We start from the raw sequence: 25,269 nt of genomic DNA, 5'->3' as shown, positions 1-25,269 counted from the left end.
GGGATAAGATGAAATTGAATGGACTCTATTTGGAGAACTTGACCGATTCTACTGGAACAACAGCAAAATCTCCCCAAGAGCAAAATCTCCCCAAGAGCAAGGCTGGGAAAGGTACAGCTCCAGAGACCTACCCTGCAAAAATTGAGGTCATTACTTCCCTTAACATAAATAATTTAAAATAACATTATTGAACGCTTACTATGTGTCAGACTTATCATGTTAATGGCTGTAGGCATTCTATCTGATTTAATACTCTATGGCATCCCTAAGAGAGAGGTACAATTATTATGCTCATTTTACAGATCATCGAAAGATTAAGTAATTTGTCCAAAAGCACAGAAATCTGACAGTTCTATCAGACTTCCAATGTCTGACTCGGCCTACTTGAGCATCTTTATCTCGTGCCCCACATCTCCACAACCCACCGCTTTCCGCTCTCGTTGGCCTCCTTTCTGTTTCTGAAGTGAGCCAAGGTCGTCTTCACCTTAGGATCTCTGCACTTGCTGTTCCTTCTGCTTGGAAGGTTCTTCTCCGCTTTGTTGCGCAACTGGGTCCTTATTTCAGATATCTGTTTTAAATGAGTTCCCCTCGCCTTGCTCTGTAACATTACCATGTTTTACTTCCAGTACAGCCTGGCCAGTTTGGATGACTGTGGTACTGTGCACCGAGCTGGATTCCCAGTCAGAGCACATACTGGTATACGGATGCCCCAGTCAGGGCATGCATAGAAGGCAACTGAAGGCAACTGATCAATGTTTCTTTCTCATTGATGTTTCTCTCTGTTTCCCTTCCTCTCTAAACATATCCTTGGGTGAGGATTTTTTAAAAAAGTATTACATTACAGTATATAATTTATTACATTCTGAGATTACTTTTTTTTCATCTCCCCACCAGATTGTGCACCCTTAGTAGCTCTTTCATTGAATGAAGAAATGAATGAAATAGCCTCCTTCCGCATCTAGAGGTCCTGGATAGTAGGACTGTGTTATACCAATAGACCATCAAAACTATATATAGCCGAAACCGGTTTGGCTCAGTGAATAGAGCGTCGGCCTGAGGACTGAAAGGTCCCAGGTTCGATTCCGGTCAAGGGCATGTACGTTGGTTGCGGGGCACATCCCCACTAGGGAGTGTGCAAGAGGCAGCTGATCAATGATTCTCTCTCATCTATGTCTCTAGCTCTCTATCCCTATCTCTTCCTCTCTGTAAAAAATCAATAAAATATATTTAAAAAAACCCAAATCTATATATAAAGATTGCACGTTCCCTACTTCATTCTGAACTCAGTTTATTACAAAGCCTTTTGTGGTTCCAGGACAGCCAAAGTGATTTCAGAATAATATAGTGAGGTCTCTTGGAATGACCAGAATAACTGCACCCTGCTTTTTACCCATCCCGACCAGCAGGGGGCGGTGCGGTCGGAGGCCTCTTTCAGTGCACACCTAAGTCCTAGAAAGGAGCGACGGGGCAGAGAGGCGGGGCCAACAGAAAGGGGCGTGGCTTAGCACGAAAACCCGCCCTCCCAGGGAGGCTGTCCCCCCGCTCGCCCCGCCCCCACCCCCGCCCGGGCGGCCATGGCCCTTCCCGGCATCCCCTATGAGCGGCGGCTTCTCATCATGGCGGACCCTAGAGATAAGGCGCTGCAGGACTACCGCAAGAAGCTGCTGGAGCACAAGGAGATCGACGGCCGCCTCAAGGAGCGTGAGTGCGCCCTTCTCTCCGCGCGGCCTCGCCAGGCCCGCTCCGGCCCCGGCGCGGCGGAGGCCTTTGGCGGGGCCCGGCCCCCGGCCCGGGCGACGGGCAGGCCGCAGTCCCGGGACAAGGCGCTTTGTCATCGCGCCCCGAGGTCGGGGAGCAGAGCCTCCCCCGCGGGCGTGGAGGGGGCCCGGTCCGGCCCAGGGGACAGGAGGAGCATCCCCAGCTCTGGGATGGGGTGCAGGAGGACCCGAGGGGCCAGGGGAAGGGGGCCATCCGGGGATGCTGCCCAGGTGGGGTGCAGGGTGGGCAGGGTGGGCGAGGGCCCGGCCCCCGAGAAGGAGAGATCTCAGGGGTTAAGTGCTTGCTGCTCCAGCAAGACGTGGCCCTCGGGGAGCTGACCTGTTTGTTAGTGGAGTGGAAAGCCCGGCGAGGAGCCTGAGAGGGAGGGAGGGCGTCCGCCCGTCATAGTAACCCTCCTCGTCTTTGCGATTTGTACTCCGCCGGGCACCCAAGTTTCCCTTAAAGGACATTTGGTAGTTTTTTTATTAGTGCACCTTCATGGAATTAATTACATGAAGCTCATAACCATATTCTTCTGCGAGCACCAGACCTGTTGCCCTTCTTTAAGGCAAGAAAGCCAGAGAGCAATCATAATAATCCATGCGAGTAGGTGAAGAGGTGAGGAAGGGTCTACCTTGTTACCGTTGGGATTTGTGGTGGCCAATCCGGAAGTGTCACAGTGTCAACCTCTGCAAGAGTGCAGCCTAAGAAATAAAAAAATAAAAAAAGAATGTAGCCTAAAATGTGCTTAAACAACTAAGTATTACGATCCAAAAAACAATGATGCTTTCTCCGTAACAAGTCATTTTTAAATATATTTTATTGATTTTTCACAGAGAGGAAGAGAGAGTAATAGAGAGTTAGAAACATCCATGAGAGAGAGTCATCGATCAGCTGCCTCTTGCACACCCCCTACTGGGGATATGCCCGCAACCAAGGTACATGCCCTTGACCGGAATCGAACCCGGGACCTTTCAGTTTGCAGTCCAAAGCTCTATCCATTGAGCCAAACCGGTTTCGGCACATGTCATTTTTAAGCGTGTCACCTATAAGCAGCGTTATTTCTTTTGTACTTCGATATATTGGACATAAAATATGTGTAACTTGAGATAGACAAATAAACTTAAGTGAGACTTAGCAACTTGAACCACTGAGATTATTGTTTAATTAAAAATGTTCAAATTATATTATTTCAGTAAGGGAACAATTAAAAGAACTTACCAAGCAGTATGAAAAGTCTGAAAATGACCTGAAGGCCCTACAAAGTGTTGGGCAGGTAGGTAATGGCGTTTTTTGGGGTGTCAGGGGTGATGATTGCTTTGTTTTTAAGCTGTGGGCAAAAGATCATGCTTTCTTTTTTCTTTCTCAGATTGTGGGTGAAGTACTTAAGCAGTTAACTGAAGAAAAATGTAAGTGGATTACACTGTTACTTAGTAAGTTACTTGAAATGCTTATAAATGCTTAATATTCACAATAGTGAAGGTAGATGCTATTCTTGCATAGACTTAATTTTCTTTTCAACTATGTATTGTCTTCTTGGAGGACAAAAATAAAACTCAGCCTGTCGTCAGTGTGGGTATATTTCATGTTACTTGCTATTTTTAAATGTTTTCTTTCATTTCTTTTTCTCTAGTCATTGTTAAAGCTACAAATGGACCAAGATATGTTGTGGGTTGCCGTCGACAGGTAACATTCTAAATTTGTATATGCTTTATAATTGGCCAAGGTGCATTCATAAAAGTTATTTAGTTCTTGAGGTAAGCCGGTCAGGTATTATGCCCATAACTCCCAAAAGTGATTTGTTAAGATATAACAAGTTGTTAGCAAAGCCTATAAACTAAAACCATGGGTTTTGACTCCTGGTATTCTCTACTTCCCACGGTACTTAGTTCCCTCAGTCAGCTCTACACACTTAGAAATCAAAGACTTTTATTTTTGTTTTTAAAACATATATTTATTGATTTTAGAGAGGAAGGGAGAGAGAGAGATAGACACATCTATGAGAAGGAATCAACCATCGGCTGCCTCCTGCTCACCCCCGACTGGGGTTCAAGCCTGCAACCCGGGCATGTGCCCTGACCAGAAGTCAAACGGGGACCTCATGGTTCATGGGTCGGTGCTCAACCACTGAGTCGCACTGGCCAGGCAGAAATCGGAGACTTTTAGAATTAGATATAGGTCAGGTAATTTTATTTTAATATATTTTTTGAAAGGGATTTAAGAGGATTAGATCCTGTCAATTGCCTGTTTTATATTTAAATATTAATGTTATTTGTAGATTGTACTACAGCTTAAATTTATTTTGTGTGAGTTCATTTAGATTAGAATAGGCAAGTTGAAATAATTCCACATTTTATTTTGCAGTTATCAAAAATGCCAACAAATGGTTTTGAATCATAATAGCCTCTGAATCCAACTTATGTATTCCCCTATTCCAGTGATTGGCAAACTGCAGCTCGCGAGCCACATGCGGCTCTTTGGCCCCTTGAGTGTGGCTCTTCCACAAAAGACCACGGCCTGGGCAAGTCTATTTTGAAGAAATGGCATTAGAAGAAGTTTAAGTTTAAAAAATTTGACTCTCAAAAGAAATTTCAATCATCGTACTTTTGATGTTTGGCTCTGTTGATTAATGAGTTTGCCGACCACTGCCCTATTCTCTACAAAGCATCCTTAGAGCCGAAACCGGTTTGGCTCAGTGATAGAGCATCGGTCTGTGGACTGAAAGGTCCCAGGTTCAATTCTGGTCAAGGGCATGTACCTTGGTTGCGGGCACATCCCCGGTAGGGGGTATGCAAGAGGCAGCTGGTCGATGTTTCTCTCTTATCGACGTTTCTAGCTCTCTATCTCTCTCCCTTCCTCTCTGTAAAAAAATCAATAAAATATATTCACAGTATCCTTAGAGCATACTAGTACTTGTAAGTTCTTTCTCTGAGTATTTGTTATATCGGGTTTTTATAAACATTGATATAACATGGCTGTGGAATGGAATTTAATCTAGGGAATAATTCTAATCTGAGAATTTTGCATAACATGTAAATGGAATGACATTTTCCAAATAAAAAATATTAGATGCCTAGTCTGACAGAGGATTGTGTTCTTTTCAGGGCCCTCTGGATGCCAAAAGTTGGCATTTCTGCCCTAGCAAGTATGGCTCGGTTGAATACCATGGGCCTTGCAAGAAGTCACCGGTTTGATTCCTAGTCAGGGCACATGCCTGGGTTGTGGGCTCTGTCCCCAGTAGGAGTGTACAGGAGGCAGCCAGTCAATGTTTTTCTGTCTCACATTGATGTTTCTTCCTTTCCCTTCCTCTCTCTAAAAAATCAATAAAAACATAAACTAAGAAAAAAGTTGGCATTTCAAAGATATCTCTTGGTTGTATGAGGGCAAGAGAGTACTTGAAAACAGGAAAATATTAGAAAAGACAAGAGTATATATTTCTTGTAGATGTTAATGTTGAAATAGCTTCACATTGATCGCATTTTAGCTGTTTTTCAGGCACCTCACTTGGCAATTTTTTTTCAGTTTAATCTATTATATTAAACCTAGTATTTTGCCTGCTTCTACTTTTTGTAATTGATACTAAATCCTAACCTTAGAGCTCTTTGCAAAATTCTGTGGTAAGTAGTCAGTAATTTGTATGATTCTGAAATTGTATTGGCAAACAGTTTTTTAATCTATGAAAAAGTAACTTTAGCCTGGCTGGTGAGCGTCGACCTATGAACTAGGTCTAGGAGATTACCATTCAATTCCCAGTCAAGGTACATGCCTGAGTGGTGGGCTCCATTCTCAGTGTGGGGTGTGCAGGAAGCAGCCAATCAGTGATTCTCTCTCATCATTGATGTTTCTATCTTTCCCTCTCCTCTATGAAACCAATAAAAACACTTAAGTAACTTTATTTATGAAAAGTAACTGAATGTGAGGTCGAACCTATTGGATAGATACTACCCAATTCTATCCAAATAAGTTACTCTGCCCAAATATACCAATAGTTTAGTATAGTTCATTCTAGTATAATACAGTTAGCATAGTGTCTGGCATAGAACAAAGCCATGAAATAATGGTGGCTATTTTGTTTTTAACAGTTTACTAAAAATCTCTAAAGGGGGAACAATGCATTTCCCCCTTATCTCCTATGATCAAGTAACACATGCTTCCCCAAAGGTATAGTTTTTAAAATAAATTCAATGGGCATACCACTTGCCTTCTCCCAAAGTGTTCACTTAATAGATTTCTGTATAAATGCCTTGGTAGCAATTGTTGAAGTCACTGTACTACAGTGCCTGAGTGCGCATGAGTAGAACTACTATTAATGGGCCTTTGAAAGTAAAATACTAAAGGCCATTCCTTCTTTAAAAACAAGGTCATTTACATCTCAAACTTTGTGTATTAGTGATTTCACATATCATGCTGAGATTGCACAAAAGGTGCAGATGGAAATAACTGAATTATAATGCTTATAGCCTTCTGATGGCATGGTGCTAATGATCTGATATTACAGTTCTGCAGGGTAAAAAATGATTATTTGACTTCTAGATATTCTCCCCTTTTTAAGAGTTTGACTCCTTTTGTTTCACAAAATTAGCTTGACAAAAGTAAGCTGAAGCCAGGAACAAGAGTTGCTTTGGATATGACTACACTAACCATCATGAGGTAAGTTTCCAATTCTATTTATTTTCACAGAGAGAAAATTTTATCCAAAATATGTTTTTAGAGATCACTGAATATTTTGCCACTTCTTCCCTTTTACTAATTCCTAATTAGTTTAAATATTTTAAAATACAATCACCAACATGTGCTTGCATCATTTATATTCTATCTGTAGGTTGAGAAAAAAATTCATTTAAAAAAGAAAATGCATACCTTGTCATTACAGGTATTTGCCAAGAGAGGTGGATCCATTGGTTTACAACATGTCTCATGAAGACCCTGGGAATGTGTCCTATTCTGAGATTGGAGGGCTATCAGAACAGATTCGGGAATTAAGAGAGGTTGGTAGTGTATGCTTTTGTTCCTGAATTTAATAATAAATAGTATTGGTTTTGAGATTCCTGAAGGGAGAAAAAGGATGAAAATTTACTTTGATCAAATAGTGGTAACTGAATATTATACATTTAATATTCTTGTTGAGAAGAACAGTACTGAATTTCTAGCTGTGAAAATTATGTTTGTTAATGTGGAGATAATTTGGTGTTAGAAAAATCCTGCTCTTTTTGACTAAGAATCTGTCTATCTTTAATAAAAATAATCTATCTTTTTATTTCATTAAAAATAACAATATATTATATATATATTATATATATATAATATTCAAAGTATCCCTCGGGAGTTCCATTGCTTGCTATGGTGCTCACTGACCACGTGGTTGGGGGGGCGATGCATGGAATGAAGGAAGGTCCCAGCCGGCAGCCAGCCGGAAGGCCCTGATTGGTCCTGATTGCCAGCCAGGCCTAGGGACCCTACGCGTTAATGAATTTCGTGCACCAGACCTCTAGTAATTTATATAATTCAATGCTCATGCCTTCTGTGATTTTGATTATTATAGTAGGTTATTTGGGTCAGAGCACATCTAAATAATGTGTACTATAGTTTTTCCCATACCCTTATTATTGTTAGCTTCCCACCCTTATACTAGTAGAGTAAGTTACCTGTGCCCTAAATATTTTCTTTTACAATAGTAAAGCTTTACTGCTGTTTAAGAAAAATACTGCTTTAAGGTAGCTTAAACCTTTAAGCTCTTAGTTGAAGAATCTAATCAATATTGCCTTGCTTCATAGCATAGGAGGCTTCTTAACAATTCTCTTTAAAGCAAATTGATTCTTCTATTTATTTCAACCTAGTTTAGTATGGAAGTATTTAAGAATGAATGAAGATACCACAATTTTCTGTGTATAAGACACCTCCATGTGTAAGATGCCCCCATGTATAAGGTGCCCCCCAATTTCCCAAACCAAAATTAAATCAATATCTTAAACATAAAACAGAATGCATTTTTATTTAATAATTACTACAGGTAATGTTTACATACAGTACTATATTATGCAGCATATCACTTTATTCAGCCTCTGTCGCATCGCTGCTCTCTTCTTCATCACTGTTAGTTTCAGACATATCAATTTCTTTTACTTCGACGGTATCACTGCTGTCTTCTGAGTCACTGTCTATATATGTGAGGTCATACTCATAAACTGGTGGCATTTTCTGAGCTTTGTTCCTGTTCTCATGGCCAACCCTTCTCGCCTCATGAAATTGAAGCACCATTTTGCCTTTCCTGTAAAATCAACAATGTTCATTTCTCTTGCAAACATTCTTGCCTGACATTGAATAAGCTTGGTGGATACACATAAGCCACTCTGGCACTGCTCCATAATGCAAGTCTTAAGCCTCTGCTCCAAGTTTGCCCATTTTGCTGGTTTTCCTCGTAAGGCCTTCTTTTTTGGCCTCTTATAGAATTGTTCTTCCTGTTTTCTCCACTGTCTGATCATACACTCAGTGGGAGGAGGTCCAAATGGTCTCTCTGCAGCTCTATTTCCATGCTCTTTTGCATAGCTGACTACATTCAGTTTGAATTTTGCAGAGTAAGACGATCACTTCCGGTATTTATCTTTTTATTTTTTGACATCTTTATGGACTCAGAATGCTCAAGTCCCTGTTACATTTGCACACTCTCCACCTCCACCTCCAATTATAGTATCAGCCGATGTCACTAACAATAAGGCTCATGATTGAAGGAAGCCTGTTTGACGGTATGAGTGGTTCCCTCCTCAGCTGACTTCCGTGTATAAGATGCCCCTCGATTTTTAGTCTAACGATTTTGGAAAAAGATATCGTCTTATACACAAAAATACGGTACTTGGAATGATGTACATCATCTGATTTAAACCCTAAGCCAGTAGTTTTCAGAGGTTAGTATATTAAATTTTCTAGAACTCTTATTAAGATGCAGATTGGTAGGCCCTCAGTTTGGTTCTGATATAGTAGGTTGGGAGTGGGACAAGAAATTAGCATTTAATCAAGCATTCCAGATAATTAGGTAACCAAATTGTGTTTTGACCATAGTTGAGGAAGCATTGGCCTGAGTGTAAATTAGAGCCTGTTTTTTTCACTTTGTCGTTAATGAAAGGTCAACAGGAAAAAAATGCTTCATAGAGCAATGAAATCTTATCCTTTAGTGATTTGCTGCAGCAGGCAGAGGAGCAGATAGAATTCCTCTCTATTTCTCACACACCCCAACCATATGCATATGCAATACCCTTTTCCATCTATATACACTTCAGAATACTGATTTCTCACACTGTTAGCTTGTCTTAATCGTACCTTATAGACACAACTATTCAATAGATAATTATCTCTCAAGTTACTGATTCTGTACAGAGATTAAATTGGGCAGGCAAATGCTCAGTTTTTCCATTCTCCACTTTTTTTTCTCCTTGAACCGGTCTTAGTAGGATCTTGGAAGCAAAATACTTGGTTCTTTTAAAGTTGCTATGACAAAAATGCCAAAATATGAAAGTTTTATATACTTTTTTACTTAATGGCAGTTATAATTTACCAAATTCCCCATTTTAGAGTTATTTTGTACTGGAGGCCCAGTGCGAGAAATGCATGTACAGGCAGGGTCCCTGGCAGTGGAACCTCACTTCCCCTCGGCAGCCTGCTGCCCTGCCCCCTGGTCAGACTCCCCATCCAACTCCCGGTTGAGGGGACAATCTGCATATTAGGCTTTTGTTATATAGGATTGTATTCCCAAATACAAAACAGCATATGTTTTTTATTTTGATGCTTAACTGATTGTTTTTATAGTGGAATTTTTTTTCATTGAGGCATAATTTACATTAAATAAAATGCAGAGATTTAGCCCTATCTTGTTTGGCTCAGTGAATAGAACATCAGCCTGCAGACCAAAGGGTCCTGGGTTTGATTCCAGTCAAGGCATGTAACTCGGTTGCAGGCTCCTCCCAGGCCTGGTCCCTGGTCAGGACGCATGCAGGAGGTAACCAATTGATGTGTTTCTCGCACATCGATATTTCTCTTTGTCTTTCCCTTTCTCTTCTACTCCCTCTAAAAATCAATGGAAAAATATCCTCGGATGAGTATTAAAAAAATCATAGATTTAAAGTGAATAGTTCAAATGTGTTTGGACAGATTATCTACCTATATAACCATCACTCTAGTCAAGTGTGTGGTTTGTTAAAATAACCACACACTTTTTAATTAATGAATTTAAAAATATTTAACATTTTTTTGATGTAAGAGATATCTAAGAAAAAACTCTAATATAAATAGTTTCACATAACATGGGATTCTAGACTTATTATGAATTATGATACCTAACTACACTGATATTTTACTTAAACTCTTTGAAAGTACATCAAAATCTTTACCAATGTTTAAGAAACATGCAACTTCTTTTCTAGGTGATAGAATTACCTCTTACAAACCCAGAATTATTCCAGCGTGTAGGAATAATACCTCCAAAAGGCTGTTTGCTATATGGACCACCAGGTTGGTATGAATTATGTCCACTCCACTAATGAATGAATCAAGGAATAAATAAGTTGGCAACATGGTATTGGAGGCACTAAACACCCCCCCCGCCCCCTCTCCCCCCCCCCCCACCCACACAGTCAAAAATCTGCGTATAACTATGACCCCCCCAAATCCCTTGGTATCCTCAGGCATTGGTTTTAGGACCCACAGGGACATCAAAATGTGCAGATGCTCAAGTCCCTTACATAGAATGGCATACATCAACGCATATAGTTGGCCCTCCACGAGTGCAGATTCCCAACTGCAACTGAAGACAGTACTGGTACTTATTGAAAAAACGCCACACATTAGTAGACCTGTGTGGTTCTTAACATGCCCTATAATTCTAGTGTATTGTCCTTTATGGTTCACAGACCTCTGGGTGTCCCTGAGACACTTGTAGGAAATCTGCAAGGTGAAAACTTAGTTTCATAATGCCTAGGTCTTAGTTGCCTTTTTCAGTGTTGGTGTCTGTGCTGATGGTGTAATTGCAAGAGGTAAAACTGCTCTTGTCGTAGCATGATTCAGTCAAGTCAGTGGCACAAAATGGTGCTGGTAGTCACTCTGTTTTTGACTGTTCACACTCGCAGTATTAAAATGCCAGTTTCACTTTAAAATGTCCGTGGTGAAGTAGTAAAAATTACTGTTATTAGATCTTGATACTTGAATGATATCTTTATTCTGTGTGGTAAATGGGAAATACATATAAAGTACTTCTGCATATTGAATAGGATAATTAATCTCTTGTGCAATTATTTGAATTGCTAGCTGAAAGGATAATTTTTAGATGGTCTGTAGTTATTGGTTATTCAGGCTGATTATTCGTTATCTGGCATATGCTTTTCAAAAGTAAATGAAGTTTGCTGGTCATTAGGAAAATAACTGACACCATTTGTAGCCAGTGATAAAACTTAACCTTTCAAGGAAAAATTCGAGTTTTAAAACCATATATATATGGCATTATGAGCTTAACAACTTTCTACTACATACTTAAAAGGATGAAATTGTGATGATATTAACAAATGTGATCTTTTTAGTATTGTATAATGAAAAATATCAACATTTTGGAGATTTTCATAGCTCACTGAATGAATAGTTTCTAAATAATCAATACTTGATTTACAACACATGGGTTAAAGATCCATTTTGTGTGCAGAATAGACCAATGTGTTTTAATGTAACAAGTTTCTTATTGTAATCTGTAAATAGGGTTTAATATAGGTTTGGTTTTTTTTTAATCCTCACTCACGGATATTTGTTCCATTGATATATGTACATTTTTTTAGAGAGTGGAAATGAAACAGAGAGACTGAGAGAAACATCAATGTGAGAGGACACAGTGACTGGTTGCCTCCCACATGCGTCCCAACCCCAACTGGCCTGGGGATCAAGCTTGCAACTGAGGTACGTTCCTTGACCAGAATTGAATCTACAACCTGTCAGGCTGCTGGCTGCAGGCCAATACTCTTAACCACTGAGTAACCAGCCAGGGGCTGACATTTCTAATGTTATTCGGTGTGCTTAAAATAAAATTAGAGGAGAAATTTTTAATAAAATTAAAGGTTTTAATATTGAAAGTAGAAATATTATGGAATTTTCACTGGAAATTCTGTTTAGGATTTAGCTTCCATTTTGCAGCATTTACTATTCAAAGGATTATGTTCTTTTTTTTTAAATTTTTTTTACAGAGAGGAAGGGAGACAGATAGAGAGTTAGAAATATCGATGAGAAAGCAACATCGATCAGCTGCCTCCTGCACACCCCCCACTGGGGATGTGCCCGTAACCAAGGTGCATGCCCTTGACCGGAATCGAACCTGGGACCTTTGAGTCCGCAGGCCGAGGCTCTATCCACTGAGCCAAACTGGTTTTGGCAAAGGGTTACGTTCTTAATAAAGGCTTTTGAAAGTTTGTTTTACTTCCCATCTAATTAAAACTTCTTTTGCCATTCCTAGGTACAGGAAAAACACTGTTGGCACGAGCTGTTGCTAGCCAGCTAGACTGCAATTTCTTAAAGGTAAAGGAAAGACCCTTTTTTGTAGATGTTGAAATTAAATTTTCTTTGAATTAACTTACGTTTACCTTAATGTTTTTTCTTTAACCAGGTTGTGTCTAGTTCTATTGTAGACAAGTACATTGGTGAGAGTGCTCGTCTGATCAGAGAAATGTTTAATTATGCCAGAGACCATCAGCCATGCATCATCTTTATGGATGAAATAGATGCGATCGGTAAGAGTAACTTGTTTTTGTTCTTTTCGTCCTCGTCCGAAGAAGGGAGAGGAAGGGAGATATCTGTGTTAACACCCATCGCTGCCTCCTGTTTGCTCCTGGACTGGGAATCGAACCCGTCATCTTTCGGTGTCCAGGACGACGCTCCAACCGCCTGAGCCACCCAGTCAATGCAAGAATTACATCTCTAAAAATTTATTTTAAACTTTTCTTGAAAGTGTTAGGAAATTTTTTTTTAATCTAAAAGAACTTTTTCTCTCGCCTTTCATTGAAACTTCTATGAAGTAAGAAAATGAATTGGATGTTATCTTTTTAAAATTTTTAAATATATATTTTATTGATTTTTAACAGAGAGGAAGGGAGAGAGATAGAGAGCTAGAAACGTCGATGAAAGAGAAACATTGACCAGCTGCCTCTTGCACACCCCCCACCGGGTATGTGCCCGCAACCAATGTACATGCCCTTGACCGGAATTGAACCCGGGACCTTTCAGTCCGCAGACCAACGCTCTACCGCTGAGCCAAATCGGTTTTGGCATCTTTTTAAAATTTTTAAAGTTTAGCAAATTTTAATGCATAACCTTTGACATTGAAAAATAAGAAATGTATATACTAAAATCATTGACTTTGTCAGTATAATTCTTATCACTTAATTTTCACCTCAATGATTTTAACCCCAGCCACTAATCATATTCTGTCTTAAATGATGTTTATAAAAGAAAAGAGTAACGCATTTGAAATTCCATGTCATTTTTTTTAGGTGGTCGTCGGTTTTCCGAGGGGACTTCAGCTGATAGAGAGATTCAGAGAACTTTAATGGAGGTAATATTTGGTAAAGGGATTTTATAAAGAAGTAAATGTTTATTGAATAAAGAAGTGAACATTGGATAATTGAAGGTCAAATATGTACAATTTAAATGAAGAATATACTTAAGTATGAAATTTGAAAATACTGCCAGGAGTAAACACATTTCTCCACATATATCTATAGTAAGAAAATAACTACTGGAAAATAAGAAAGGTATCTACAAAATGCCCATTTGATAAACAGATGTACTGTTCTGTGCCATTTAGATAATTTAAATTGTATATTGTACTAGTTTTGTGAATGTGATCTTATATTAGTTTATTAAGACATTTTATATCAATGGACTTAGTGAAACTGGTGGCAATAAATGAGTTACGATTATGTATGAGGCTGCTCTAAAAATCACTAATATTTTCCTCATTATATTGCTGAGAATGAGAGGAATTTTATTAATTGAAGAAGATGGATAATGGGATATTAAAAGGTATCATAAAGCCTTTCTCCACTCAAAAATCTGAAAGTGATAGCACAATCCTAAATACATTTCCCACTTCTACAAATAGAAGCTAGATAGCATAGGAACTCATTTGCTTACAAGATAAACTATTTTAAAATTATAGAGTCTCTTAGAAACCTTAAATTGAGGTATTTTAAAACAACACTGATACTAGTTTTTATTTATTTTTTATTTATTTTTTTTATTGATTTTTTACAGAGAGGAAGAGAGAGGGAAAGAAAGCTAGAAACATCGATGAGAGAGAAATATCAACCAGCTGCCTCCTGCACACTCTCCAACGGGATGTGCCCGCAACCAAGGTACATGCCCTTGACCGGAATTGAACCTGGGACCTTTCAGTCTGCAGACCGACACTCTATCCACTGAGCCAAACTGGTTCCGGCAACACTGATACTAGTTTTATTCATTAAACTTCTATGTTAGCTAACGTATTTTGTGAAAGAAATAGACATCTGGGGCTAGCTGTATTTTAAAAAGTTTGTTGACTGAAGTTAGGTTTTCAACATTTATTCAGAAAAACTTTAGGAATCAAAGAAAAAATGTGTAGTGTCTCATATTTCTATCTATAGTAGAGTTATTTGAAAATATATTTAATGAATTTATTATCAGATTTGTAGAATAATTATATCCAGTTGTCCTAATGTAAATTTTGTCAGACACACCATAAGCACTTTATATGTTAGATTTTATGAATTAGTTTTTATTTTTAAAAGTAACTAAGTGAATCAGATCCACATAATTTTGTTCATAATTAGTAAAACTATAAATATTATAGCTATAGTGAAATAATCTTGAAACTTTGAGGCTAGAAAATATATTTTGTAATATAAGAGAGAGAAAAATCAGGTTCATAAAATGATGATTTCTAAAGTAATCTGTAGGCAATACATTCCATGGTATTAGGCATATAAAAGTTGTGCCTGTATATTTTTTAATGATTGGAATGTTTTGTAAAATCTGTCTGTAATTTTTATTTATAAATATATTCTTAGTTACTGAATCAAATGGATGGATTTGATACTCTGCATAGAGTTAAAATGATCATGGCTACAAACAGACCAGATACACTGGATCCTGCTTTGCTTCGTCCAGGAAGATTAGATAGAAAAATACGTGAGTTAAGGCTCTTTACTTGCTGTCCATTTCCCTTTGTCTATGCTCAGTTCTCTTTCTTCCTTTTTTTATATATATGTTTTTATTGATTTCAGAGAGGAAGGAAGAGGGAGAGAGATATAGAAACATCAATCAGTGATAAGAGAGAAGCATTGATTGGCTGCCTCCTGCACACCCCTACTGGGAATGAAGCCTGCAGCCCAGGCATGTGCTATTGGCTGGAATCTAACCTGGAACCTTTCAGTCCGCAAACCAACGCTCTGTCCACTGAGCCAAACCAACTAGGGCAGTTCTCTTTCTATTATTATTCCTCACGCCCTACTTTATTTAAAAATAAAAACAAGCAAAACTGACTGCAAAAGAATTTCTTAAAATTTCTTATTTTCAGATATTGACTTACCGAATGAACAAGCAAGACTAGATATATTGAAAATCCATGCAGGTCCCATTACAAAGCATGGTGAAATAGGTAAGAAAATAACCTATTTATATATATATATTTACATTTGGTAAATGAAGCAAAATGCTATTGTATATCATTGGTAGCCTTTTGAATCTAGTTTTAAATTTAGCAAACATAGTGGTCTTTTTGGCTAATATTTATTGACCATTTACTGTATGTTAGGAATTGTTTTAAGTGCTGGGGATATAGCTGTGAATAAAACTGACAAATTTGTGCCTTTATAGAACTTATATTTTTGTCAGGAACGACAAAGTGGATAAAATATGTAGTATATTAGATGATGGTAAGTTCTATGGAGAAAAAAAATACAGCAAGAAAAGGAGACTAATGCCAGGAGCAGGAGTGTGTGTGTGTGTGTGTTTAAATGGAAGTGGGGATGGGGAAGGCCTTACCAAAAGGTTGATTTTTAAGCAATGACCTGCAAAGGTGAAGGAGCTGGATAGGAATATTTGGGGGGAAATCATGCAGAGGGAGTAGCAAGTAAGAAGACTTTAAAGCAGATATATGTCTGGAACATTCTAGGGGCAGCAAAGAGGCCAAAGTGTCTGTGGCAGAATAAATGGGACTTTAGTAGTAAGTGAAATCATACAAGTAATAGGGTCCATATTGTGTAGAGCCTTATTGATGCAATCCTGTAGGAACTTTGAATTTTATTTGTGAAAGATATGGATGCCATTGGAGGATTGTAAGGGAATGATTTTACTTTGTTATTTTTTAACTTTTTATTGTAGAAAATTAGAAATACACCAAAGAAGAGATAAGAGTATAATGAACTTCTAATCCTAGGTACTCACTCATCCCCCAGCCTCAATAATTATTAACCCTTTACAGATTTAACTGTCTTATCTGTAACCTCTTTGGATGTATTTTTACCTTACCTTCTTTGGATGTATTTTTAAAATAGAGGTGACAGAATTTGGTAATGAACTGGTTGGTGGGGTATGAACTAAAGGGAAGAACCAGGGAAGACCTAGGTTTTTTACTCATATAACTGAAATATTGAAGTTAACATCAATAAAAATAGGGGAAGACAGGAAAGATTAGGTTTTAAGGGGAGTATGAATTTAATTCTGGGTATATTAAATTTGAGATGCCTATTCGATATCCAAATAAAGATATTGATTAGTAATTCTATATGCATCAATAGTTCTTTGGGGGTGGTCTGTGCTGGAGATACAAATGAGAATAATAGCATAAAAATGATTGTTAAATCTTGAGATGAGATCAGATTTCTGAGGAAGTGAATGTGGATAGAGAAGAGCTTCAAAAACTGAGCTAATTCTGACATTAGGAAGCTGAGATGCAGAACCATTAAAGCAGATGGCAAAGGTGTCCCAGAGGCAGGAGTAGAACCAGAGCTGGTGGTGTCCCGAAGATGAATGAATGGTTAAAAGGAGGGATTAATTCCCTGTCAAATGCTGGCAGTGGGTTAGATAAGAAGAGTTCTGAGAATGGACCTTTGGATTTTTGGAGATCATTGGTGACCTTATGAAAAGCAGTTTCGTTGGGATAGTGGGAATTGGGAATGAAAGCCTACTTCAGATGGGGTTTCAGAGATATTGGGAGGAGTGACATTGAGTGTAGACATTTCTTTCAAGGAGGTCTATAGGAAAGGGGAGAAGAGAAGTAGAGCTATTTCAGAAATGGAGATGAGGATTTGGGGGCGTTTTCTTTTAAGATACGAGAATTTAATTTTTGTGCTGATGGGATCTGGGAAAACGAGAAATAGTGCAGTTTCCTTGAAGAGGAGTTGGCACTGTCTATGAATGTAGACTTCATTTATCAATATAAGAATAGGAGGAAAGGCAGAATATTATAGATGCTGAGATGACAGGTTCTCAAATATGGCAGGAACTTGTAGAATTTTTGTTCTGAATGCTTTTATTTTCTAAATGAAATAGGAAGTTCAGAGTGAAGATTGGAAAGGAGTTAGAGATTTGAGAACAGAGGACAAGTTATAAAATAGTTGTCTATAGATTTGAGAGACTAGACTAGGGTAGAGGCCAGCAAACCATGGCTTATAGGCCAAATCCTTTCTGCCTTCTGTTTTTGTAGAATAACAAAATTAATTTGTAAATTTATAACATAACCATTTATCTGTATTTTGTCTATGATTGCTTTCCCACAGTAATAGAAGAAATTAGTACTTGTTTTTTCTTTAATCTTCACCCAAGGATATGCTTTTGATTTTTAGAGAGGATGAGAGAGAGAGAGAGAAATATCAATGTGTGAGAGAAACATCGATGGGTTGCCTCTGACTGGGGATCAATCCTGCAACCCAGTTATATGCCCTGACTTGGAATCGAATCCATAACCTTTTGGAGTATGGATCATCTCCATCCAACTGAACCACCCAGCCAGGGCAGAAATGAGTAGTTTTGACAGAGACAATATGGCCTGCAAAGCCTAAAAAATATTTATTATCTGGCTCATTACAGAAAGTATGCTGACCCCTGGACTATGGAAATCTAGTAATTATACTAAAAGCCCTTTAGAAATTAATGGTCCAGAATAATTACAAATAATTGATTACTGCCTCTTAATTTTTTCATTGCTCTTATGAAAGAATTTCAAGCTGTAAAGATGAACTGAACTAAAAATATCAATTTATAGGTTTCTTCCGATACTGAGCTCTTGCTAGGAAATCACTGTTTTCAGGAAGTTTATAATTTGGGCCTGATTGAACTAATTAGTGAATTATCTATATGATTTATTTCTTTTCTTTTTATTGATTTCAGAGAGGAAGGGGGAGAGAGAGATAGAAACTTCAGTGATGAGAGAGAACCATTGATGGCTGCCTGCACCTGCATGCCCCACACTCGGGATTGAGCTCACAGCCTGGGCATATGCCCCAGCTGGGAATCGAACCGTGACTTCCTGGTTCATTGGTGGAGGTTCATCCATGTTGGCTGGGATATCTGTATGATTTCTAATAGAGATTGACATACTCTAGATTGCCTGATAAAGGGTGTCCCATCAGATTACTCACATTGTAGCAGTCTATGCTGACTCTTATTTCTTTCCCTATTCCATTGCAAGTCCATTACTGCTGTCAGTTCTTCATTTTAAGTCTGTCATGTGAATAGAAAAGTCACTTAATAGTCCCTTTGTTATCATAGATCTGATACCACGTGGAGCCTATACAAAAGTCAGAAAAGCTACCTGTGCTTAATTTAGCATTTGAAAATTCCATATGATAAAACTATATCTGATGTCTATTTTTGGTATATTTATATTTCACTTATGATATTAAATTCCATTGTTGCTACAGTTGATTTTGGTGTCTTGGTTTACTCAAATTGTATATTTGGTAACAGTTTTAATGAGTTATATCTTGACAGATAATCTGAAGTTCACATGTGTATAACTCTCACTGCATAAAAGCAGATTAAGATGTTTACTGAGGATGTTTCTTGGTTTTAAAGTTTCATAAGTATGTTTATTTCTTCTTGGTGTTGGTTTACTTAACAGAATTTAGTTTTTGGTTGTTAGTATTGTGTAATGTTAACAGAGATAATGCCTAGCTGATCATATTCAAAGTAGGCTCTTCAGTTTAAATTTTCCATTTACGAGCATAAATCAAAAACAGATCTTTTTAAAAAAATTAATTTCCAGTGCTTTTTTCTAACCAGATTATGAAGCAATTGTGAAGCTTTCAGATGGTTTTAATGGAGCAGACCTGAGAAATGTTTGTACTGAAGCAGGTATGCTTTTAAAGTATATATTTTGCTATTGATTTGATTTAATTCACTTCATATGTGTTGAGTTTGTCTACAAGCAGAGCCTGGACTTTGTAAGGAGTTGGGTACTTGTGTTTTTTTTTTGTTTGTTTTGTTTTGTTTTTAGTGGGGAGGAATGATTCCAAGAAGCAGGAGGGAACAGGGCATGTGAGATGGGAAAAGGGAATGCTGTTATAAGAGTGCAACATTGAGGTAGCTGGTCTAGGCAAGGATGGCGGGGGGGAGAGACTGATTTTGATAAAATCCAGAGAAACATACCAGAATGCCATTTAGCATTACCCAGCTGAAATATTGAGGAGATGGGCATTTATTTACCAGCCCTCACCCCCATTGGATTAGATTTGCCTTGGGAATGTTAACTCTTTTGCACTTCTGGATGCCTAGGGTAGAGTGTGGAAAGACATGCATGTGATAGAATATTGGTCCTCTGAAGTGAGTCTGAGGCTATACAAAACTGTGCACCCACACCCGTGGCTGAAATGAGACTAGGTCAGCACCAGAGGAATCTGCTCCAATGTGGATGACATGTTTTCTCATGCTAGTCTGTTAGCTTTGAAAGATTGATTTATGAGTTTTGTGTTCATACAACTTGTGTAAATGTAATTATTTTAAATATAATTTTCTCTATGGTTGTGTGATCCTTTTTTTATTTTTGGTACCAAGTGGCTTAAAAACCCTATATAAGAGTCAGTTGGTCTTTGTCCTCCACACACACACACACACACACACACACACACACACACACAAAAAGATTTCTGTGGTAAGTGTTACAATATGTGATTTCCTCTTTTTCCATATCACCTTTGGCCTTATTTTAACATTTCTTATAAATTCACACAGTATTTAAAGACATGGCTTTTTATCTTTGTGGGTATACTCGACTCTGTCTGAATCAGAGATCTTCAGATCTAGAAACTCAGTATGAATCAGAATAAATCATGCTCACAAAGACTTAATAATGAACAAACATAATATTTAAGAGGTAAACTATAATGTGGTTTGGACTACTTGAAGTAATTTATGACATTCTCTTTCCAAAATCTCCACTGACCTAATTATCAAAAGATTGCTTTAGTTAAAATGGAATCCAAACAAAAGTCTCATCCCCCATTGCATGAGATTTGTCCTTGGGAATGTCATAATTTTAAAGGCTGATGCCATCAAATCATGATGATCTCCATTTTTTCAACATATGTAACAGGATGATTTTTAGCTATTTCCAACAAAGCTTTTAGCTTTTTAACGGTGGAACATTCATATCTGGAGACATACTGAAATTCTTTGGAGTATTTTTGTTAACATATCTTCCTGTAGGTTAAAATATACTATATTCAATATCTCAGATTCACTCATTTACTAAACAATGATTTGGATTCACAAGGTTTGGAAAAATAACTTGCTTAATTTAGTTGTAGCCTTCTAGACAAGTTTTCAAACTTCAGTATTAAAAAAAATAAGTTATTTCTACTCACCTGATTTCTGAAGACAACATAGAGTAGCTATTTTCAAGACTCCTTGTAATTAGGAATCTTGAAAGGGAAGATGATAGGAATTAACCCTTGAAATCTTCTATTCAAACCCATTCATTTTACATGAGTGAAAATTCAATATAAGCAGATTCTCAATGAAAATATTAGTAGGATTCACTTAATTAGTAAATAAGGATACCTAATTGGCCTTAGCTTATGAAATTAGGATCCTCTCAAAACCTGGGATCCATGACACAAGTATATAATGTTAAAAAGAAAAACACAAACAAAAAACTTTTACCCCTTTGTCAATTATTATTTGACAAGTAACTTGTCGAAAACTTAAAGGAAAAGATTGAATTATGATACTTGAATAGGGAAGTCACAATATCAATTTGTATATAATTAGGGTAATTTTAATACATGAATAATGGCATTGAGTTTTGTTAAAGCGTACTGTTCACTTTCTAAAAATTCCTATTCTCTAACCTTTTGATTATTAACAAGTCAGGGCTATCAGAATTACTGGAGGTATTTTGTGCTTTCCCAAACCATACATGGGTTACTTCCTTCTAAGGAATTGCTACTTGTAGAATTAAGAAACTGATGTTTAAAATGTGTATGTTTTGTTTATAGTTGGATTTTGTGGAGATCCCTTTCACATCCTGCGTGGTTCAGGGTTTCGGTTCGGGTTCTGGAGAGACTAGAAAAGTACTAATTTGGGAATATTGGGGGCCAGGCGGGAGCCTAACTTTGGCCTTGCCATCCCTTTTATTTAGGTTTGGGATACACCCATTGCCCTTAGACAGGTAATTCCAGTAACAGGCAGATTATCTTCCATGACTATTTGGTGGGGAAGTTGCCTCGTTGACTCTGACCTTTCAGAGCTTAAAGGTTGACCAGCCTTCCAGGTTCCCTGTCTACATCTCTCTATTAGTGGGACAATGATCGGTTTCCGGCAGGATTTTGTTTTGATTTTTTTCTTTTACTTTTTTTAATATAGTTTATTGATTTTTTTTTTTTTTTACAGAGAGGAAGGGAGAAGGATAGAGAGTTAAAAACATCAATGAGAGAGAAACATTGGTCAGCTGCCTTTTGCACATTCCCTACTACAGGGATGTGCCTGCAACCAAGGTACATGCCCTTGACCGGAATCGAACCTGGGACCCTTGAGTCCGCAGGCCGAAGCTCTATCCACTGAGCCAAACCGGTGAGGGCTGTTTTGATTTTTTTCAAGATGCCATTGGATACAGGGGTTGTGTGATTTGGTTTTTAAATATTCAGAAAATTATCTTGCTTTCTAACTTTTGATTTGGAAAATAATGTTCACAAGAGCTGGAAATTCATTGAACAGTGATAGTGATTTTTAACAAATCAGAACTGCTTACTCAGAAGTAGTAAATCAAGGCTCCTTCAGTTTTATTCCATAGAATTACATTATTTAGTTTTCTTATAATAAACTAGAGGCCCAGTGCATGAAATTCATGCATGCGTAAGGTCCCTAGGCCTGGCTAGGGATCAGAGCTGATCTGCAGAGTGACCAGTGTGGCAATCATGGGGCCCCTGCTGGCACCCGCCTTGGCCAGTCTGGAGCTGCCTGCTCGCCAGCCTCACCACTGCCACTGGTCACCTTCCTCTGGGGGGCGGTCAGGGGAGGAGGCCCCCCACTGTCACCTGCCATGGCTGGCCTGGGGTCTGTGGGCTGGAGGGAGCTCCTGCGTCGAGGGTCTGCCCCCTGGTGGTCAGTGCATGTCATAGCGACCAGTCATTCCTCCAGTCGTTCTGCTGTTTGGTCAATTGCCCATTAGGCTTTTATTATATAGGAATAGAGGCCCAGTGCACGAAATTTGTGTGTAGGGAGGGGAGGTAGTGTCCCTCAGCCCAGCTTGCACCCTTTCCAATCTAGGGCTCCTTGAGGGATGTTGGACATCCCTCTCACAATCCAGGACTGCTGGCTCCCAACTGCTCACCTGCCTGTCAGCCTGATCACCCCTAACCACTCCCCTGCCAGCCCGATCAACGCCTAACTGCTCCTCTGCTGACCTGATTGCCCCTAACTGCCCTCCCTTGCCACCTGGTCACCCCTAACTTTTCTCCCTTGGTGGCCTGGTCACCCCCAACTGACTTTCCCTGCAGGCCTGTCCCTCCCAACTATCCTCTCCTGCTGGCTGGTCCCTCCCAACTGCCAACCCTGCTGGCCTGGTCATCCCTAACTGTCCTCCCTTGCCAGCCTGGTCCCTCAACTGCCCTCCCCTGCAGGTCCAGTCACTCCCAACTGTCCTTCCTTACAGGCCTGGGTCCCTCTCAGCTGTCATCCCCTGTAGGCCTGGGTCCCCTCATCCCCGCCAACTGTCCTTCCCTACAGGCCTGATTGCCCCCAACTACTCTCACTTGCAGGCCTGGTCCCTCCCAATTGCTTTCCCCTACTGGCCATCTTGTGGTGGCCATCTTGTGTCCACATGGGGGCTGCCATGTTTGACCACATGGGGGCGGCCATCTTGTGTGTTGGAATGATGGTCAATTTGCATATTACTTTTTTATTAAATAGGATAATTCACATATTATATAAAGCAGTCATGTTATTTTATTTTCCACAGGTATGTTTGCAATTCGTGCTGATCATGATTTTGTAGTACAGGAAGACTTCATGAAAGCAGTCAGAAAAGTGGCTGATTCTAAGAAGCTAGAGTCAAAATTAGACTACAAACCTGTGTAATTTATTGTGAGGATTTTGATGGCTGCATGACAGACATTGGCTTAATGTAAAAATAAAGTTAAGAAAAATAATGTATGTATTGGCAATGATCTCATTCAAAGTCATGAATAAAAATATATGTGAATAACAAAAATTAGTAACTCAGTATTTGTACTTTTAAGATTGGTACAGAAGAAATTTGTATGTTTGTTAATGTTGCATTTATTGCAGCAGAAGTTATAAGAGTGTGTTATAACTTTTCATATTTGTTGTGTGAGCATTTTGTAAAACATTGAAAATGGTTTGAGATAGTAGTACATTTCTATGACTTATTTTATATCATTTATTTTCTTCATCCTAAAAAGTTGAATAAAATCTGTTTGATTCAGTTCTACATATATTTTTGTCTTTTATAAAAGTACATTTACTATAGTCTTTAAGGTTCTTTATTTAGTAAGTAAACTATTTAATAACCAAGATAAAGTTGTATTTAGGTCAGTGGTGGGGAACCTTTTTTTCCCCCCAAAGGCCATTTGGATATTTAAAACATCATTCCCAAGCCCTATAAAATTATCAACTTAAAAATTGTTAATTTGGCCAAACTTTTAATTAACTCATCCCTAATCTTTGTCAGGGCCAGACATTCCCTACCCCTGATTTAGATTGTTGGCTCTTTAATTTCATTTCAAAACAGTATCCACGCTGTTTTCATAACAGCATCTTACCATGTTTCATGTCTATATACCTCCTTTCAGGAAATCTTTAATTTTCACCTACTGTAACTAGGCTCTATAATAGTTGATTGAAATAGAACAAGCACATCCATAACCTTGTAGATTATAATTGAAAGTAATATTTGCTAATAAACATGACTTGGTTTTCTTAGGTTATATGAGAAGATAGCTCCCTTTTTGAGAATGTTACAGTCTGGGCCCTCTTCCCAGAAAAGTTGGCACATAAGTATACATAATTTTGCGCATGCTACAACTTAAGATTTATTTTTCCCGAGTTCGTTCATGGACTCCATAGGTATCTGGATATCAGGCTGAGTGTCTGATGTAGGGGATGTTAATGTCAGAAGTGTTTGGAACAAAAGTTCTGTTACCTATACACACACAGTTCTTTCTCATATCATGTGACAGTTAAAGATTTAACATTACAATAGGAAATCATCATTGGGCATCAATTAAGATTATCTTACTAAAGTTGTTTAAAAAAGAAACTTGGCTTCAGTTTCATAAACACGAAAAACAAACATGACCTGGGTAATTAGTTATACAATCATTCTTCAAATTAAAAACTTACTAACAAGCCCAGGCCGGTGTGGCTAAGGGTTCAGAGCTTTGGCTTGGGCACTGAAAGGTCTTGGGTTTGATTATTGGTCAAGGGCAAGAACCTGGATTGTAGGTTCAATTCTTGCCTAGTTGGACGAATTTGAGAGGCAACCACTGGATGTGTCTTATATTCCTCCCTCCCTGGATGTGTCTCATATTTCTCCCTTCTTCCCCTTCCCTCCCTCTCTTTCCCTCCCTCTCTCCCCTTCCTTTTCCCTCCCTCCTTCCCTCCCTCTCTCCTTCCCCTTCCCTTTTTCCCTCCCTCCCCTTCCCTCCTTCCCTCCCTTCCACTTTAAAAACCAATGGAAAAAAATATCCTCCAGTGAGGATTAATACAAACAAAATTAGCAGTGTATTGTATGCCTTTTTATAACTTTAAAAGAAAACATTGCATAGTAGAAAAAAATGGATTGCTGAAGCTAGTCCATCTAAAACTCAAAACTATCGAACAGTTCCATTTCTGTCTATATGTTGACTTTTTCATAAATATGACAATATAAAAAGTAATAGGATATTTGTGTTGGTGGGTCTAGGGCAAATATCCATGTGATTTTTTTTTTTTTTTTTTACTTTATCCATTATAATTTGCAATTTAATAAAAGACTTTCTTTTTTACTTT

General features: G+C 38.4%; 1 protein-coding gene across 1 annotated transcript; it reads left to right on the top strand.

Annotated features, from left to right (window-relative positions):
• The first annotated feature begins 1,547 nt into the window (after positions 1-1,547).
• Positions 1,548-25,265, top strand: PSMC6 (proteasome 26S subunit, ATPase 6). The gene is made up of 14 exons (XM_084877944.1): positions 1,548-1,701; positions 2,955-3,034; positions 3,128-3,167; positions 3,392-3,444; positions 6,341-6,408; positions 6,632-6,746; positions 10,173-10,260; positions 12,239-12,300; positions 12,389-12,512; positions 13,272-13,333; positions 14,829-14,949; positions 15,338-15,418; positions 19,045-19,116; positions 23,219-25,265. Exons 1-14 carry the CDS (start codon positions 1,575-1,577, stop codon positions 23,335-23,337), a joined length of 1,212 nt encoding a protein of 403 aa, XP_084734070.1. The 5' UTR covers positions 1,548-1,574; the 3' UTR covers positions 23,338-25,265.
• Positions 25,266-25,269: the final 4 nt, after the last annotated feature.

This window comes from Pipistrellus hanaki (assembly GCF_964339955.1).
Source record: "Pipistrellus hanaki genome assembly, chromosome: 1".
In the NCBI taxonomy this organism is placed as follows: domain Eukaryota; kingdom Metazoa; phylum Chordata; class Mammalia; order Chiroptera; family Vespertilionidae; genus Pipistrellus; species Pipistrellus hanaki.
Note: the sequence above shows the minus strand (reverse complement) of the source record. Positions and strands in the feature narration are given on the sequence as shown.

Bases quoted from the DNA above. Each gene is read 5' to 3' on its own strand.
- PSMC6 (XM_084877944.1), top strand. From the start codon at position 1,575: ATGGCCCTTCCCGGCATCCCCTATGAGCGGCGGCTTCTCATCATGGCG. The intron at 3,168-3,391 runs GTAAGTGGATTA...CTTTTTCTCTAG, and splicing joins GCAGTTAACTGAAGAAAAAT to TCATTGTTAAAGCTACAAAT. The intron at 19,117-23,218 runs GTATGCTTTTAA...TATTTTCCACAG, and splicing joins AAATGTTTGTACTGAAGCAG to GTATGTTTGCAATTCGTGCT.